The 15,905-nt window shown below is 43.9% G+C and overlaps 1 protein-coding gene and 1 long non-coding RNA gene across 3 annotated transcripts in view; both read left to right on the top strand.

The window, feature by feature from the left end:
• Positions 1 to 15,905, top strand: part of LOC308705915 — a 468,550-nt gene that overhangs the window by 64,905 nt on the left and 387,740 nt on the right. The window lies entirely within an intron of this gene.
• Positions 655 to 11,127, top strand: wdr5 (WD repeat domain 5). 2 transcript variants are annotated; one of them, XM_081390775.1, is made up of 14 exons: positions 655 to 873; positions 2,222 to 2,356; positions 2,556 to 2,664; positions 5,752 to 5,825; positions 5,907 to 5,996; positions 6,095 to 6,184; positions 6,272 to 6,355; positions 6,483 to 6,538; positions 6,625 to 6,671; positions 8,634 to 8,709; positions 8,831 to 8,864; positions 8,962 to 9,036; positions 9,155 to 9,242; positions 9,557 to 11,127. In XM_081390775.1, the coding sequence occupies exons 2-14, from the start codon at positions 2,276 to 2,278 to the stop codon at positions 9,655 to 9,657; spliced, it is 1,005 nt and encodes a 334-aa protein (XP_081246901.1). In that variant the 5' UTR covers positions 655 to 873; positions 2,222 to 2,275; the 3' UTR covers positions 9,658 to 11,127. The 2 variants fall into 2 exon arrangements, with proteins under 2 accessions (XP_081246901.1, XP_081246902.1); XM_081390776.1 differs by having other exon boundaries at positions 662 to 873; positions 2,226 to 2,356.

Genomic DNA, 15,905 nt, shown 5'->3' with positions numbered 1-15,905 from the left:
TTAACAATACCATATGATTACAGCAATATATGGTTTGTTTGTGTTTTTCAAGCCATCTCAGGGTGTTTTCATCATAATAAAGTAAATGTTATTGTAGTGCTAAGTGACATTTTTACATTGTCTAAAATCCATGATAACTTACTTGTTTGTAAAACATAAACGAATTTGTAAATTATTGTGTTTGTAGATCATAAAATTGTCAAATGTAGGAAAATATAGGGAAAAATATTTTAGAATAAAAATTATAGGTTATTGTTCAGCAGTGTAGGCTATTTGATTTCTTAAAAGGCTATTTAAAAATATATATTTATATTGACCCTATTTATACTGAGAATTTTTTTTATTAATTATAGAAATATCAGCAAATATCATTTATAATATATATATATATATATATATATATATAGTCTTTGCTTAATATAATGGCATATCTATGTTATATTTTAATACCTCTTTAATGCCACATAATGTATAATATAGCTACATTTTTATAATAATATTTGCTAAAAATTATGACGATCAGAAATACTTGCAAAATATAAACAACGTATTTGGTAGATCTACTTTCAAGTAACATTAAGATTAGCATAATTACATTGTGCACGGTAGGGTCTAGATCGGCGTTTGAAAAAATGTCCCTCTTGGTCTGCCGTTGAGCTTTGCGCATGCGGAGTTGTTGTCACTGCCACATTACCGCCTGAGCTTGCGGTAGAGAGAGGCGCTCATCCACTATCGTATTCACTACGATCATTTGATCATTGCATGGTCAAAACGGCCTAGCGCGCGATTCATGAACAAATCTCCACCCAAACCCAGTAGTGGACTCATACCAGAAGCCGAAAGCAGCTCTTATTACCTCCTCAGCAGCCGCCGGTGAGTGATTTTACTCGCTGCTTTTGTTGTCTGAATGTATGGGAGAGAGAGAGAGATAGGCATGTGTGCAGAGAAAAGAGATACATCAATCTGTGCTTCATTCATGTTATGGGGAATGGGACTGACGACTGAAACGATCGCGGTAAAAACATGATTTTGGACACGAAGTTGTGTAAATTACACAGATATCCTATCTGCTAGATTGCAGGTGATCCATCGTTTCTCTGAGGCCCTGCGTCTCTCAGATAGCCTAGCACTAGCAGCTAACAGTGATGGTGTTTTCACTGGTCTGCTCCTGACACAGACACGAGCTTTGTAAATTATATCTAGGTTTTAGCTTGGGTGTTTATCCAGATGATTTTAGACTGAAGTCAATGTCCCATTGCCAACAGTCTTGCCATGCATGTTGCGGCGAGGAAACACTGTTTTATCAGACTGTGTATTATTAAATGTTTTTTTTTTTTCTTAGGTCAACCTTTTGTCTTTTGATTTTATTAGTATACACACAATAAAAAAAAATTGTCCAAATGAGTTATATACAGTGTGCAAAGTGTGTTTACATGTACAGGTGTGCTTAAAACGCTACAGTCCTTCCAGAATTTGAAAGATTGTGAAGTTGTATTAATTTTATTCATTTAAAAAAATAATTTGAACCTGAATTTATTATCCTATTTATTTGTTTACACACTGTTGGTGCTTTATTTTTCAATTGTCCGCATTGGTAAAGCTGCGATCTCAACATCATATAGTGGGAAAAGCTCAAGCATGCAGAGCATGCTGGGAAACCAAAGTACTTAGAGCACCTGTAGGCTTTTTGTCAGGGGGGCAGATTCACAGCCCTGGACAAACCAGGAACAATGACGCCGAGAACCCAAAACAATATATTAAAACGTAATTTTTTAGCATTTAGACATTTGAACAGGATTTTTAGTGTAAATTAAATGTAGTTACCATTTGTTTTGTAACAGAAGTTTACACACATACCACATTACGTTGATAAAAATTCTAAAATGAATGTGATTTCACATTCTAAAATGATAAAGATTACATTTTGCAAGGATTACATTTGCAAAGGTAAATTAAATATATAAACACGAGCAGGCAGAACTGTATGCTATTCATATTGTAAAGATGTGACAACCAATACCAGTAAGCTGACATGTGCTCGATAGTTTTACATGTAGGCCTATTGAGTGACACCCACGCAGGATTCGCACCTGAACAATTTTGATGATCAATTACAGATTATGATGTGATAACGCCTAACCGAATTCCTCCATTTATTGTGTCATCCAAATTAGAAGACTAATATCATACATATGCTCATCAGTACTTCTCTGTTGGACAGTCAGGTTGACGTTGAACTTGCTCCTATAAACCCGTTCTCTCTAACTTGGTCGCCATGGCAACTGAGGAGAAGAAACCAGACACAGAGGCTACTAAAACACAGCCGGCATCATCTGCCTCCGCCAGCCAGAGCAAGGTAAAAACATTGCCAGGAACGCCCCTCTGCGACACCGTTTGGAATAGTTTTCTGCTTGGTTATGGATCATTTTTATGTTGTCAAACAGATATACTGTTATAAATGATATAGCAGCATTATTACAGAAATGTGCTTATGAGCTGTGACTGTCATTTCTCTTTATTGTGTCATTAATGATGCGAGTTCTGCTCTATCTCAGTCAGCACCTGTGAAGCCAAACTACACCTTGAAATTCACACTGGCTGGCCATACAAAAGCAGTCTCTTCTGTCAAGTTCAGTCCAAGTGGGGAGTGGCTCGCCAGCTCATGTAAGTACTTGTATAAATACAGCACTCATACTCATTGAGAATAGTTCTAGCATATAGCACAGGGCTTCCCAAAAAAATTTTTGCCAGTCAAAATTTTCTTGAACCCGACGCACCTATTTCCTCAACTCTACTTTCATTTAAATATATTTAATTTTTATATACATACATGTACAGTGAGGAAAATAAGTATTTGAACACCCTGCTATTTTGCAAGTTCTCCCACTTAGAAATCATGGAGGGGTCTGAAATTGTCATCGTACGTGCATGTCCACTGTGAGAGACATAATCTAAAAAAAAATCCAGAAATCACAATGTATTTTTTAACTATTTATTTGTATGATACAGCTGCCAATAAGTATTTGAACACCTGAGAAAATCAATGTTAATAGTTGGTACAGTAGCCTTTGTTTGCAATTACAGAGGTCAAACGTTTCCTGTAGTTTTTCACCAGGTTTGCACACACTGCAGGAGGGATTTTGGCCCACTCCTCCACACAGATCTTCTCTAGATCAGTCAGGTTTCTGGGCTGTCGCTGAGAAACACGGAGTTTGAGCTTTGAGCCTTGGTTATCCTGGCTGTGTGCTTCGGGTCATTGTCATGTTGGAAGACCCAGCCTCGACCCATCTTCAATGCTCTAACTGAGGGAAGGAGGTTGTTCCCCAAAATCTTGCAATACATGGCCCCGGTCATCCTCTCCTTAATACAGTGCAGTCGCCCTGTCCCATGTGCAGAAAAACACCCCCAAAGCATGATGCTACCACCCCCATGCTTCACAGTAGGGATGGTGTTCTTGGGATGGTACTCATCATTCTTCTTCCTCCAAAAACATTAAGTGGAATTATGACCAAAAAGTTCTATTTTGGTCTCATCTGACCACATGACTTTCTCCCATGACTCCTCTGGATCATCCAAATGGTTATTGGCAAACTTAAGACGGGCCTTGACATGTGCTGGTTTAAGCAGGGGAACCTTCCGTGCCATGCATGATTTCAAACCATGACGTCTTAGTGTATTACCAACAGTAACCTTGGAAACGGTGGTCCCAGCTCTTTTCAGGTCATTGACCAGCTCCTCCCGTGTAGTTCTGGGCTGATTTCTCACCTTTCTTAGGATCATTGAGACCCCACGAGGTGAGATCTTGCATGGAGCCCCAGTCCGAGGGAGATTGACAGTCATGTTTAGCTTCTTCCAATTCTAATGATTGCTCCAACAGTGGACCTTTTTTCACCAAGCTGCTTGGCAATTTCCCCGTAGCCCTTTCCAGCCTTGTGGAGATGTACAATTTTGTCTCTAGTGTCTTTGGACAGCTCTTTGGTCTTGGCCATGTTAGTAGTTGGATTCTTACTGATTGTATGGGGTGAACAGGTGTCTTTATGCAGCTAACGACCTCAAACAGGTGCATCTAATTTAGGATAATAAATGGACATTTTAAAGGCAGACTAAAAGGTCTTTGAGGGTCAGAATTCTAGCTGATAGACAGGTGTTCAAATACTTATTTGCAGCTGTATCTTCAAATAAATAGTTAAAAAATCATATATTGTGATTTCTGGATTTTTTTTTTTAGATTGTCTCTCACAGTGGACATGCACCTACAATGACAATTTCAGACCCCTCCATGATTTTCAAGTGGGAGAACTTGCAAAATAGCAGGGTGTTCAAATACTTATTTTCCTCATTGTATATGTATGTATTTATACAAGGTATATATTTATAGAGCGAGAGAGAGATATTAGGGGTGTAACGGTACATGTATTCGTTCAGAACCGTCACAGTTTGGTGCAAACAGTCAGATGACAAATAACTGCCACAATAGAAAAGACAATCTATCCACCAAAACAAGAGTTCTGATTGCACACAAGAGCTTGCTAGTAGCCTATACGCTGAGTTTCGATACATTGTTCCACAAACTTCACGGAAAGGAAACCGGGATGGCAGAAAGCGGCATGCTGTTTGTTGTCTTTATTTTTCAAAAGCACGTTTTATTTTTTATTGTGAGTGTACACAAATAAAAATACACTTATCTTTATGACCATAAGTGACAGAGTATTTTAAGTAGTTATAATGAGACAAAAATCATTTGGCATTGTGCATTTATGTCGTGGAAGTCCAGTGATGAAATATGCGTCTCCTGGAAACAGGAAGCCTCAGATGCCGCTTCTCTCGCTCTCTCCTCGTGGAAAGGTGAAGTAGGCTCTTTTTCTCCTTCTCGCTCATCTCTCCGTGATTTCTTGAAATAGTGTAATATTGAACTTTGTGCATCCGCCATTGTCACAGCATGTTAATGAACTCTCACGCGCTGAGAAAATGACAGCGTAGGCAAGGCACAACACGTTTATTAAATGGCATCATCCAGATGTGCCAGTCACCGGAGTTAGAGAGAAGATGACTACAGGAGTACAAAAACTTTTCAGTTTTATAGCTGATTGTGACCAAATAACTTCTGTTTTTTTTATCAGCCCTAAAAAAATTCATTGTTTACTGCTTAGTGCTTAATACACTAAAGGAGTCTGTACTGTACCAACTACCTCAGGGGGGACTACGTGTTGCTAGGTGGAACAAACTGTAATTTGCACTACTGTCTGTTCAAAATAAATGAAAAAAAAAAACCTAGGATCTGTTGCTGACTGTGACCCCAAAACCGAGGTACGTACTTTACCGTGACTTCTGGGAACTGTTACACCCCTCATATATTATATATTTATTTATTTTAGCAGATAATTACAGGGATAACTTTAAGTCTGTGTTTGGTTTAGAAATGCTTCTTTATAAAAGTAATGTTTGTAATCTTTATAACACAATTTTGGGGAAATTAAAGTGAAGATAAAGTGGGTCCAGGTGCACAATGTGTTCCCAAATGCATGTTATAATTGACATGCAGAGTACGAGTTTGTGAGCAGCATTTACTGTGAACCAAGCCATTCCACATGACACCAGTGATCATGCTAAACCATAATATGATTTCAAATTTGTTTTAATTGCAGCCAATTAATATTTATTTAATTCAGCAATTTTATGATTTAATTATTAGCTTTTAATGAATGTTGTTTTTAATAAGAAAAAAAAAATTGTTTGTTTCTGCTCATCCAGCTGCTGATAAGTTGATCAAAATATGGGGTGCATATGATGGCAAGTTTGAGAAGACAATATCTGGACACAAACTTGTGAGTATCTCAAAAGATCCATGACCTCAGAGTAGTGCTGCTTTTACTGCACAGGGTGACCTGGTTTGCTCTCATCTGCAGGGCATCTCAGATGTGGCCTGGTCCTCTGACTCCAACCTGCTGGTCTCAGCTTCCGATGACAAGACCCTGAAGATCTGGGATGTGAGCTCTGTAAGTCAACATCACAAAGCTGAACCTTTTAATGTAGAATTTAAAGCATCTGGGTTTTAATTGTTATGGTACAATTTATCATATTCTTTTTTCACCAGGGAAAGTGTTTAAAAACACTGAAGGGTCACAGCAACTATGTATTTTGCTGTAACTTTAACCCTCAGTCCAATCTCATTGTATCTGGATCTGTAAGTCCATTCATCATTTTATATTTTACAATTTTGTTAATTATGGCAGACATGCATGATGCATTCTAATTATTATCTCTCCGACAGTTTGATGAGAGCGTGAGGATTTGGGATGTTAAAACGGGGAAATGTCTGAAGACGCTGCCAGCTCACTCGGACCCCGTCTCTGCGGTGTGTTTTTTTTTTTTTTTACCTATGATGATCAAATAGTCAAATTCACAACCATGTACATTGGGTGGGTGATGTACTTTTAAGTGATATTTTCTTTTTGAATTGTGTATTTTTTTGTTTATTATAGGTTCATTTCAACAGAGATGGTTCATTGATTGTGTCCAGCAGTTATGATGGACTTTGGTGAGTGAGCTTTGGCCGTGAACATTATTTTGAGAATATGTCAGATGCATAACTAACTAATAACTACTTACTTGACTTTTAAACAGCCGGATCTGGGACACAGCATCAGGCCAGTGCCTTAAAACACTTATCGGTAAGTTGACCAGTGTTTTACACACAAGCACTTGTTCAGACTATTTTCAAAGGCAATAATTTGTTCCTTGAAAGTAGTTATGTTTCCATCCAAAGACGAGAATTTAACCGCATAAAACATTGTGAATAAACCACCGTTTCCACCCCCATGTGTTCAAGAGAACAAAATCGTTACTTGTAAATTGGTGGGAACAATTGTTTGAGACAATTCTGGGAGGTTATTATAGCCAACCATTTTGATGACAGACTTTGGCTCAGGCATTTGAGTGAGCAAACCAACATTTGAGATGCTGTGCAATGAAACCGATCTGCTGGTTAGTCCAGTTATCCAATCACATCCTCTGTTGGGGCAGATAACTTTTTTTTGTTGCTTATCAAGAGATTTATTCGGTAAATGTATTTCCATTAAAGTTTATGTGCATGTCTTATTGAATAAAAATGCACCTCAATTGAGCGTATACGTGTTTTTTGTTTTTAATGCACATTTTTAGAATTTATGTACATCTTTGTGTTTTCATCCAACTTTACTTTTTTTTTATGCGCTAACCCAAAATTTGCATATAAATATATGAATGGAAACATAGCTTGTGTTTATGAAATACTGTTCTTATCAAACACGCATGCATAACATTTAGCCAACAAGAAACTGGTAAAATACACTAAATGTACAACATCTTAAAGGTCCCATGACATGCTACTTTTTGTAGGCTTTAATATAGGCCTTAGTGGTCCCTAGTACTGTATCTGAAATCTCTTTCCAAAAATTCAGTCTCAGTGCAGAATTATAGCCACTATAAGCCAGTCCCAGAATGAGCTTCCTTCAGACGGGCCGTTTCGGTGTCTGTAGCTTTAAATGTTAATGAGGGGGAGAAAGGCGGCGTAAGGTGGAGGGTGGGTGTGGCCTTGACCATCTGCGGCAACGGTAGACCATGCATGTTTACATTGGATATATTGCAATGGCACGGAGACACGCAGTCGTTCAAGCATTTCAGTTTGACCCAGAATCTGATCCAGATGGAGAAGCAACGGATGAAGAAGTTGCAACTCAGCAGCTCCAGCAGGACGTTTCCGAATGGTTAGTTTAAAATATTATGTCTGGAATCTGGATACGGTACTTTATTCGGATGGTTTAGTTATTATCATGTAGCTAACGCTAACCTACTGTTGCCTTTTCACGGGAGATCTGTAACGTCTGTAATTTATCTCATTACAATTACATCAAGCTCTGCGATCTTGAAATGCGGATATCGCGCACGCCGTATAACCAACAGGAAAACGCTATCCAAATAACAAAGAAGTGTACAACACTCGCGTTACAGTGTGTGTATTCACACACATACTTGATGCTGTCTACCTTTACATTAGCGCAAGTAACTGCATAGCTAATGTTACAGCCACATTCTACGTGTAACAAGCTAGGTAACCATAAACAGTAAAGCAACAACTTGTATCATTAGTTGACTTACTTGTCCGAGTTGTGTAACGTTAGCTGAGCCAAAGAGAGTTGGTACTGATCCAGACTTTAGTTTCAGACGTTCAGCAAGCCCAGCTCTGTATTAACCCCTCGGTGTTCATTTGTACATCCAATTATTGAGCAATTATTATGCTTCGTTCCTACTTCCTAGCTCATTTTCTCATGGGCGGAAAATATTCTCTGGGCGGGCAAAGCAGAGAAAGGGGAGGTAACATTCCTCCTTATAACGTCATAAGGAGGAGATTCAAGATCAGCGCGGTTGAGCTTCCATTTTCTCAAAGGCAGAGAAAGATAGCAAAAGCTCGATTTACACCGATTAAAATTTCTAGAAACTTGGGGACCATATACAGGCTAGGGGAACTCATATTAATGTTAAAAAACCTCAGAAAGTGAAAATTTCATGTCATGGGACCTTTAAGTAAGAAGAAAGAGATTTTAAAGCATAAATGGCCATTATAAATAATGAATACATTTGCAAATATTCAACAGATGATGACAACCCACCTGTGTCTTTTGTGAAGTTCTCCCCCAATGGCAAATACATCCTGGCTGCCACTCTGGATAAGTGAGTCATAGATTTCATTTTATGCTGCTCATTCTTTAAAAAAAAAGAGAAAAATCATGACATTTATATTAATCCATTTAGAAGCCTTTAAAAATAGGCATTCATTCCCTTTGTGTTTTAGCACTTTGAAGCTTTGGGACTACAGCAAAGGAAAGGTTAGAATTTTTCTGTTTAGTTAGTGCATTGTTTTAATAATAAAAAAAAATAAACATGCTTAATCTGTGTATAACAATATCCTTTTTCCTTGTTTAGTGTTTAAAAACTTATACCGGTCATAAAAATGAGAAGTACTGCATATTTGCTAATTTCTCTGTCACTGGTGGAAAGGTATGTAGGCTCTACACTATACTAATACATTTTAAACACAGGCAATCATTAGTGCTGTTCAGAACCATTAAATTGTCATTGCCGAAAGTGATTTTGAAAGAGTTTTTTTCTTTTTAAGTGGATTGTCTCTGGTTCAGAGGACAACATGGTCTATATCTGGAACCTTCAGACCAAGGAGATTGTACAGAAACTACAGGGGCACACAGGTAGGAGCAAAACTTCAGTGGATGTTTCACGAAGAAGCGTAAGCCCAACAGTTTAAACACTTCCTGCTAATAGCTTGAGCTAAGCAGGGCTAAATTTGACACATTTCTTTTATTTCAGTAATACTTTGCTTTTTTTGGTTGTCATATTTGACACGGCAGATACTGACTGCTACTTTTGATATTAACCCCCTTTGCTCAGGGACACGTAGTTCCATTTCTGTTTGTCAAATTTTAGTTTATGGCTCAGTTCAGTGCAAATATTTCTGCACCTATAATGTAGATTGAAACTAATCTTGCTTTTTTTTTCTTTGTAGATGTGGTGATCTCAACCGCATGTCACCCCACAGAAAATATCATCGCATCAGCAGCACTAGAAAATGACAAAACCATCAAACTTTGGAAGAGCGACTGCTAAGCCTCAAGCTTATTTTACTTTATTTTTGTTATTTTTTTTATTCATTTTTCTACTATTCATTATGTGGGGAGGGGAAAGACTTTTGTTTTTCATTTGAAAGGTCACGCAACGACGTTCACATTGACACCAAGACTCTGCAAGAGGATTGGTGAAAGCGCCCTACCCCGACATACCCTCTCCTAACACAGCACCCCTCTCTCCACTCATGTGCACTAAAACAATCACTTCCTCTCTGCCTTGCCACCAGCTCTCGTTCATCAGTTTAAGCAAAACTTTTAACCAGACTGTAAATCTAGGCAGCTTTGTTTAAATTCACTGACCTGTTTGGACAAAGTTCATGTCTGTTTTTTTCCTGGAAGTTTTGTAGAATCAGTGATGGTTTGCACACTTTCTGAAGCCAGCAGAATGCCTTGGGCACATTTTAAGTGGCCATTTTAACAGAAATGTTTGGAGGATTAAATTTCTCTTCCTGATTTCGTCATTTCCATGAGCGATTTGCAGCTTCTCTCCATTATTATTTGGCCAAACTTCATCTGTGAACACCTGAAATACTTACCTTGACTTACTGATGTCAAATCAAACCTCCATGTACGAAACGTTGTGTGGCAGAAGGATGTTTTGAACATCCACTATTTCATGTTTATTTCTGTAAATGTTAAAACGGCAATTAAATCAATTCATTGTGTTATAGTTGCTAAGCTAATTGTCAGACGTCGTTTATGGTTTCAGTGGCTTTGTGTCGTCTAGGCAGCGCTAACAATAAAACTTCTTTCTCTTTTGTTATGAAGGCTTGTTGCAGTTACAGAGATGATGTATGCCAAAAGTTCACTTTATTCTTACAGCTGTAACACCTTTGTTCATATCAGTTTTGGTGCTTTTGATAAATAAAACTACAATACATCGGGATGGAGTAGCAGTTTGGTCAGAGCTTTCAGAGAAAGCATTATCAGTTAAAAGGAAAAGTTACTAGTAGACTGAAGTTTCACTTTAAATATTCATTCTAAGCTACAAAGAAAAAATCTTACCTGCACAATCAGGTAAAAGACAAACCATTTCTAACTATTATCTGGTTACAATTACACAACATGCACAAGGAGTGTTCCTGTGATCTGAATATGCCATAACCTTATATCTCGTGACCAAAAGCAATCTCGATGTATTAAGAGCCTTGAGATGTTTTGTGTACCTGACACTTTGTACATACTTGCAGCTTCTCTGTTCTTTGATATGGTTACCTTTTGTTCTGTGGTCTTTTTAACGGTCTCAAGTAGCCGAGAGTACTTCAAAACTCTTTTATTTTTTCTGCTTTGTGGATGACGGTTTGTCATAAACCCATCCGCTGCTTCTGGACTCGCCAGATTTCCAGTGCACTGCAGTGATGACGGGGGCCGCATGAGGAATTGTATCTGTATTGCATTTAGTCACTTTGGACTTGACCTGTGACTCAATAAAGATTTTTTTACCTCTATCAAACATTGTCCATGCATTTATATAACTGATATATAGTTAAATTATCTTCTGTGCATTAGGTTTGAAAACAGTGCTGTTAACAGGAAGGTTTATTTTGTGATAATGACTGGCTGACTACATTTTCCCACTTGTCACACAGCAATGGTGAGAATTCTCCAAGTGGCTGGACCTCTCTATTTGTCTCCTTTCAATGCTTTTTTGAGTGTGTAATTTATCAAGCTACTCATAATTGAACTCTAGAATGCATGAACCGAAAAACCTACATAAATGCATAAAGGGGTCAAAATGACCCACATTGGAATGAATGGTTCTCTTACGAGAGGTTCTCTCGTATTGCGTAGTTGCTTACGCTACGGGAAAGCCTTTCTTTCTCGAGATACTGAAGCCAAAAATTATCCTTAATTTTTATAATCTTGTCAACGCAGTGCGGCAGCCTGCAGACCTAGGGCAAGCTAACTAGCGTGCCCATTGGCTGCCCTGCGGCAACTGCAGCAGCCTACCGCTGAGCCCTTGGCGTGACGTCACGACCAATGAGCGCGCTTGGCGCGCTTAATGTGTCACAGCCCGCGAAAAGGGGTGTGGCTTAGCGTATATAAACAGGGCTCGGAGGCTGCTTCTCTGATTTCTGTCTTTTCAGCGAAGCTCTTCGCATCGCTGCTCTCTGAGGAAGCCGCCGTCGAAACAAGCGACCAGCACGCCGAGGATCTCAGCCTGAGGACGCCGGCCGCCTTCGCCGCCTTCAGCCTTCCCTGCCTGCTTCGCTATCCGGCGATCATATCCTTTACTGCTCTGTGTTGCATGTGTTTGTGTGTTCGCCCCGCGACACACTTTTGCATCTAAAAGAGCGCGAGGCGTTGTTGCAAATGCCTCGCTCATCCTGTGGCTCGTGCAGAGCCCCGCTCAGCGATGGAGACCGCCACGTGATTTGCGCTCTCTGCCTGGGCTTCGACCACGCAGCCCGCGCCCTCTTCGGGCGGCTGCGAACAGTGTGAGGACTTGCCGATGTCGACCCTGCGGGCTCGACTCGCCATGTTTGACGATCCTCCACCTTCCCCGGCTGCCTCTTCAGGGCCGCGTAAGAAGAAACGCCGCTCTCAAAGGCCTCCCGAGCCGGTGGTTATAGCTGAGCGCTCGCCGGAGCCCCTCCCGCGAGCCTCGCTTTCTCCTTCTCCCCCGCCCTTCACCGACGCGCAGCGGCCGGCTACTGCCCGCACTGCCGTCGCCTCAGGGGATGAAGCAGATGACGCCGCTGACAGCTGCTCTCTGCTTGCTTCGGACAGCGAGGAGTGGTCGGGCTCTCACCGCTCCGCCTCCTCGACTCCTGAGTCTGGCAGGTCCCGCTCCAGTGTCGACGCGGAGCTTATCCGCCTCCTCACCAAAGCGGTCGACCGACTGGGATTGGACTGGTCCCCACCCAAGGAGCCCGCGCATAACCGACTCGACGGGTGTTTTCTGCCTAGCCGCCGCCAAGCGCCAGCCTCTAGGTCAGCACCCTTCCTGCCTGAGCTCCACCAGGAGCTATCGAAGTCGTGGAACGCGCCCTTCTCCGCTAGACTCCTCGGCTCTCTCCCAGGTGGACGGGGCCGCCGAGAAAGGCTATACCGGCATCCCTTCCGTTGAGGAAGCGGTGGCAACGCACCTTTGCCCGCCGTCTGCTAGATGGCGCTCAAAGTCTGCCCTGCCGTCTAAAGCCTGCAGGACCACATCAGCTCTCGCCGGCCGCGCATTCGCCGCCTCCGGCCAAGCTGCTTCTGCCCTGCACTCGATGGCTGTTCTTCAGATCCTGCAAGCCGACCTCCTCCGCGAATTGGACGAGAAGGGCTCGGATCATACAGCCTTAACAGATCTGCGCAGCGCGACGGACCTTTCGCTCCGTGCTACCAAGACCGCTGCACAAGCCATCGGCAGATCTATGGCCGCGCTCACCGTCATCGACAGACACTTATGGTTGACGCTGGCGGATATGAGTGAGTCAGAACGCGCTGTTTTCCTCAACGCCCCGCTCTCGCCCACCGGCCTCTTCGGCCCTGCGGTCAGCGGGATTGTGGACCGCTTCTCTGAAGTGCAGAAGGCGTCGCAGGCTATGAATCTCTTCCTGCCTCGCCGCTCGAGCCCAGCCGCAGGCCGCTCTCAAGCTCAGCCTCCTGCGCGCAGCTCCACACAGCGCTCGTCTCGGCCACCAACCACTTCGCAGCGACGCCAGGGCGGCCGCCCTAGGTCGCGCTCGACCAGCCGTCACAGACCGCCGCCCCCCCGGGGTCCGCGTCCCAAGATAACGCTGAAGTCTGAGCCCGCGAAGTCCTCCTAGCACCCGCAGGGAGGAAGAGATGGCTGAGTCCCGCTGCGGCCGGACCGCCATCAAAACGCCCAGCTCTGTCAGTCCCCTCAGTGCAGGCTACTGCAGCAGCTTACACCGCAGCCAACGAGCCAGTAATACCACTCGCTCGCCTGCACACAAACGCCGTTTTTACGGCGGCCCAAATAAATCTCGGAAAGAGTGTAAATTCGGGCTTTCCGGCTCCGGCCGAAGGTGTTGTAAGTGTAGAAAATGTGCCCACTCCCACGTGCTCACTGCTTCACACAAACACGGTCCCCATGGTAACGCGTTCAGAGCGCTCTCTCATAAAGCGGTCACACGCCGCTCGAGTAATAAGTGTAGTAAATGTGCCCACAACTCTGTGCTCACATCTACCTGTAACTCGCTCTGCCACTCTGTTACCCCGGGCAACAGCGGCTCAAGCCGAGGGTGTTATAAGTGTAGAAAATGTGCTCACTGCTTCACACAAACAGGGTCCCCATGGTAACGCGTACAGAGCGCTCTCTCATGAAGCGGTCGCAAGCCGCTCGAGTATTAAATGTAGGAAATGTGCCCACAACCTTGTGCTCACACCTACCCGCTGCTCGCTCTGCCAGCCAGTTACCTTGGGTCACGGACCCTCTAAAGCTCCCAAACACTGGCCGTGTCATAAGTGTAAACCCTGCGCCCGCTCACGAGCACGCGCACTCACTTGTAGACATTATAATCCCCACGCCTCTCTCGCGCCTGGGATGTTTGACAGCAAATCACGCTCCATCCGATGGGACCGAGCTACTGAACGCTGTACAGTCGGCCAATACTGTTTACCAGCCCCCGTGTTCGAGCACCAGCGGCGCGTGCGCCGCGCCTTTCTCTCTGATACAGGCTCCCCATCCCGCGCAGCGCGGCGATCTGAGCCCAGAGACCATTCGACCCCTAGCTATGCATGCGGAAGCATGGGAAGCGATTCAGGGCGCGTCAGAATGGGTGCTGAAAACTATAAAACACGGCTATTCGCTTCAATTCGCTCGTCGCCCTCCGCGCTATACAGCACAGACGGAGACGAGAGTGAGTTCAGAAGCTGCGCACTTGCTTCAAGCAGAAATAGCGAAGCTGCTGCGCAAAGGGGCTATAGAACAGGTTCATCCTTCTTTGAGCGAGTCGGGCTTTTACAGCCGCTACTTCCTCGTGCCCAAGAAGGACGGAGCGTTCAGACCTATTTTAGATCTGAGACATCTGAACAAAGCCCTCATGAGACGGCCGTTCAAAATGATCACAACCAGAAAAATCCTCGCGCAGATTCGCCCAGGAGACTGGTTTATCTCTCTCGATCTAAAAGACGCATACTTTCAGATCCAGATAACTCCCCGTCACAGGCCATTCTTGAGATTCGCCTTCGAGGGTCGAGTATATCAGTACACAGTCCTGCCGTTCGGCCTGTCTTTGGCACCCCGTACATTTACGAAATGCATGGACACGGCCCTCGCTCCCCTGAGGAAACAGGGAATGCGAATACTGAATTATCTGGACGATTGGCTTATTCTAGCGCAGTCAGAGACGGAACTTGTGTCTCACAGAACAGCGCTTCTCAGCCATCTGGAGGAGCTGGGTCTCTCGGTCAACTGGACCAAGAGCTCGCTATCACCCCGTCAGTCAATTTCCTTTCTTGGAATAGAACTGGACTCGGTGGCTATGACGGCCAGACTGTCGGAGCAGCGCGCGCGCCGCATCCGCCTCCTCGCCGCATCCCTCCAAATAGGCAGCCGGGTTCCGCTGAGGACATTCCAGCGTATCCTGGGGCATATGGCCTCAGCTGCAGCAGTGCTCCAGCTGGGTTTACTGCGCATGCGCCCGCTCCAACGCTGGCTGAAAATGCGCGTGCCCCACCGAGCCTGGGCGGCCGGCGGCTTGCGAGTCAGAGTGAATCAGGGATGCATTTCAGCCCTGCAGCCCTGGCTGGCAGGCGAATGGTATCACACAGGAGTGACTATGGGAGTGATTTCACACCGGAAAGTTGTCTCGACAGACGCTTCCAACCTAGGTTGGGGAGCGCTCTTCGAAGGCAGACCGGTCTATGGCCGCTGGTCAGACCAGGAGAATCTCCTACACATAAACTGTCTAGAGATGCTCGCGGTCGAGAAAGCGCTCAAACACTTCCTCCCATTCCTCCACGGTCACCATGTTCTAGTCCGCACGGACAATACATCGGTAGTGGCCTACGTGAATCACCAGGGCGGTGTCAGATCAAAGATGCTCTGCACCCTGGCGGAACGCCTCCTCGTGTGGGCTCAGCACTCTCTGCGCTCGCTGAGAGCCGCGCATGTGCCTGGCCACCTGAACGAGGGCCCCGACAGACTGTCCAGGGACAACGTTCCCCCTGGGGAGTGGTCTCTACACCCCCAAACAGTCCAGTCACTGTGGCGACGGTTCGGCAAAGCGAAAGTCGACCTTTTTGCGTCAAAAGACAACGCTCACTGCCCAG

The sequence above is a fragment of the Scardinius erythrophthalmus genome, assembly GCF_964197995.2.
Source record: "Scardinius erythrophthalmus genome assembly, chromosome: 17".
NCBI classification, from domain to species: Eukaryota; Metazoa; Chordata; class Actinopteri; order Cypriniformes; family Leuciscidae; genus Scardinius; species Scardinius erythrophthalmus.
The sequence above is the reverse complement of the archived record's forward strand: the minus strand, read 5'-3'. Positions and strand labels throughout refer to the sequence as shown.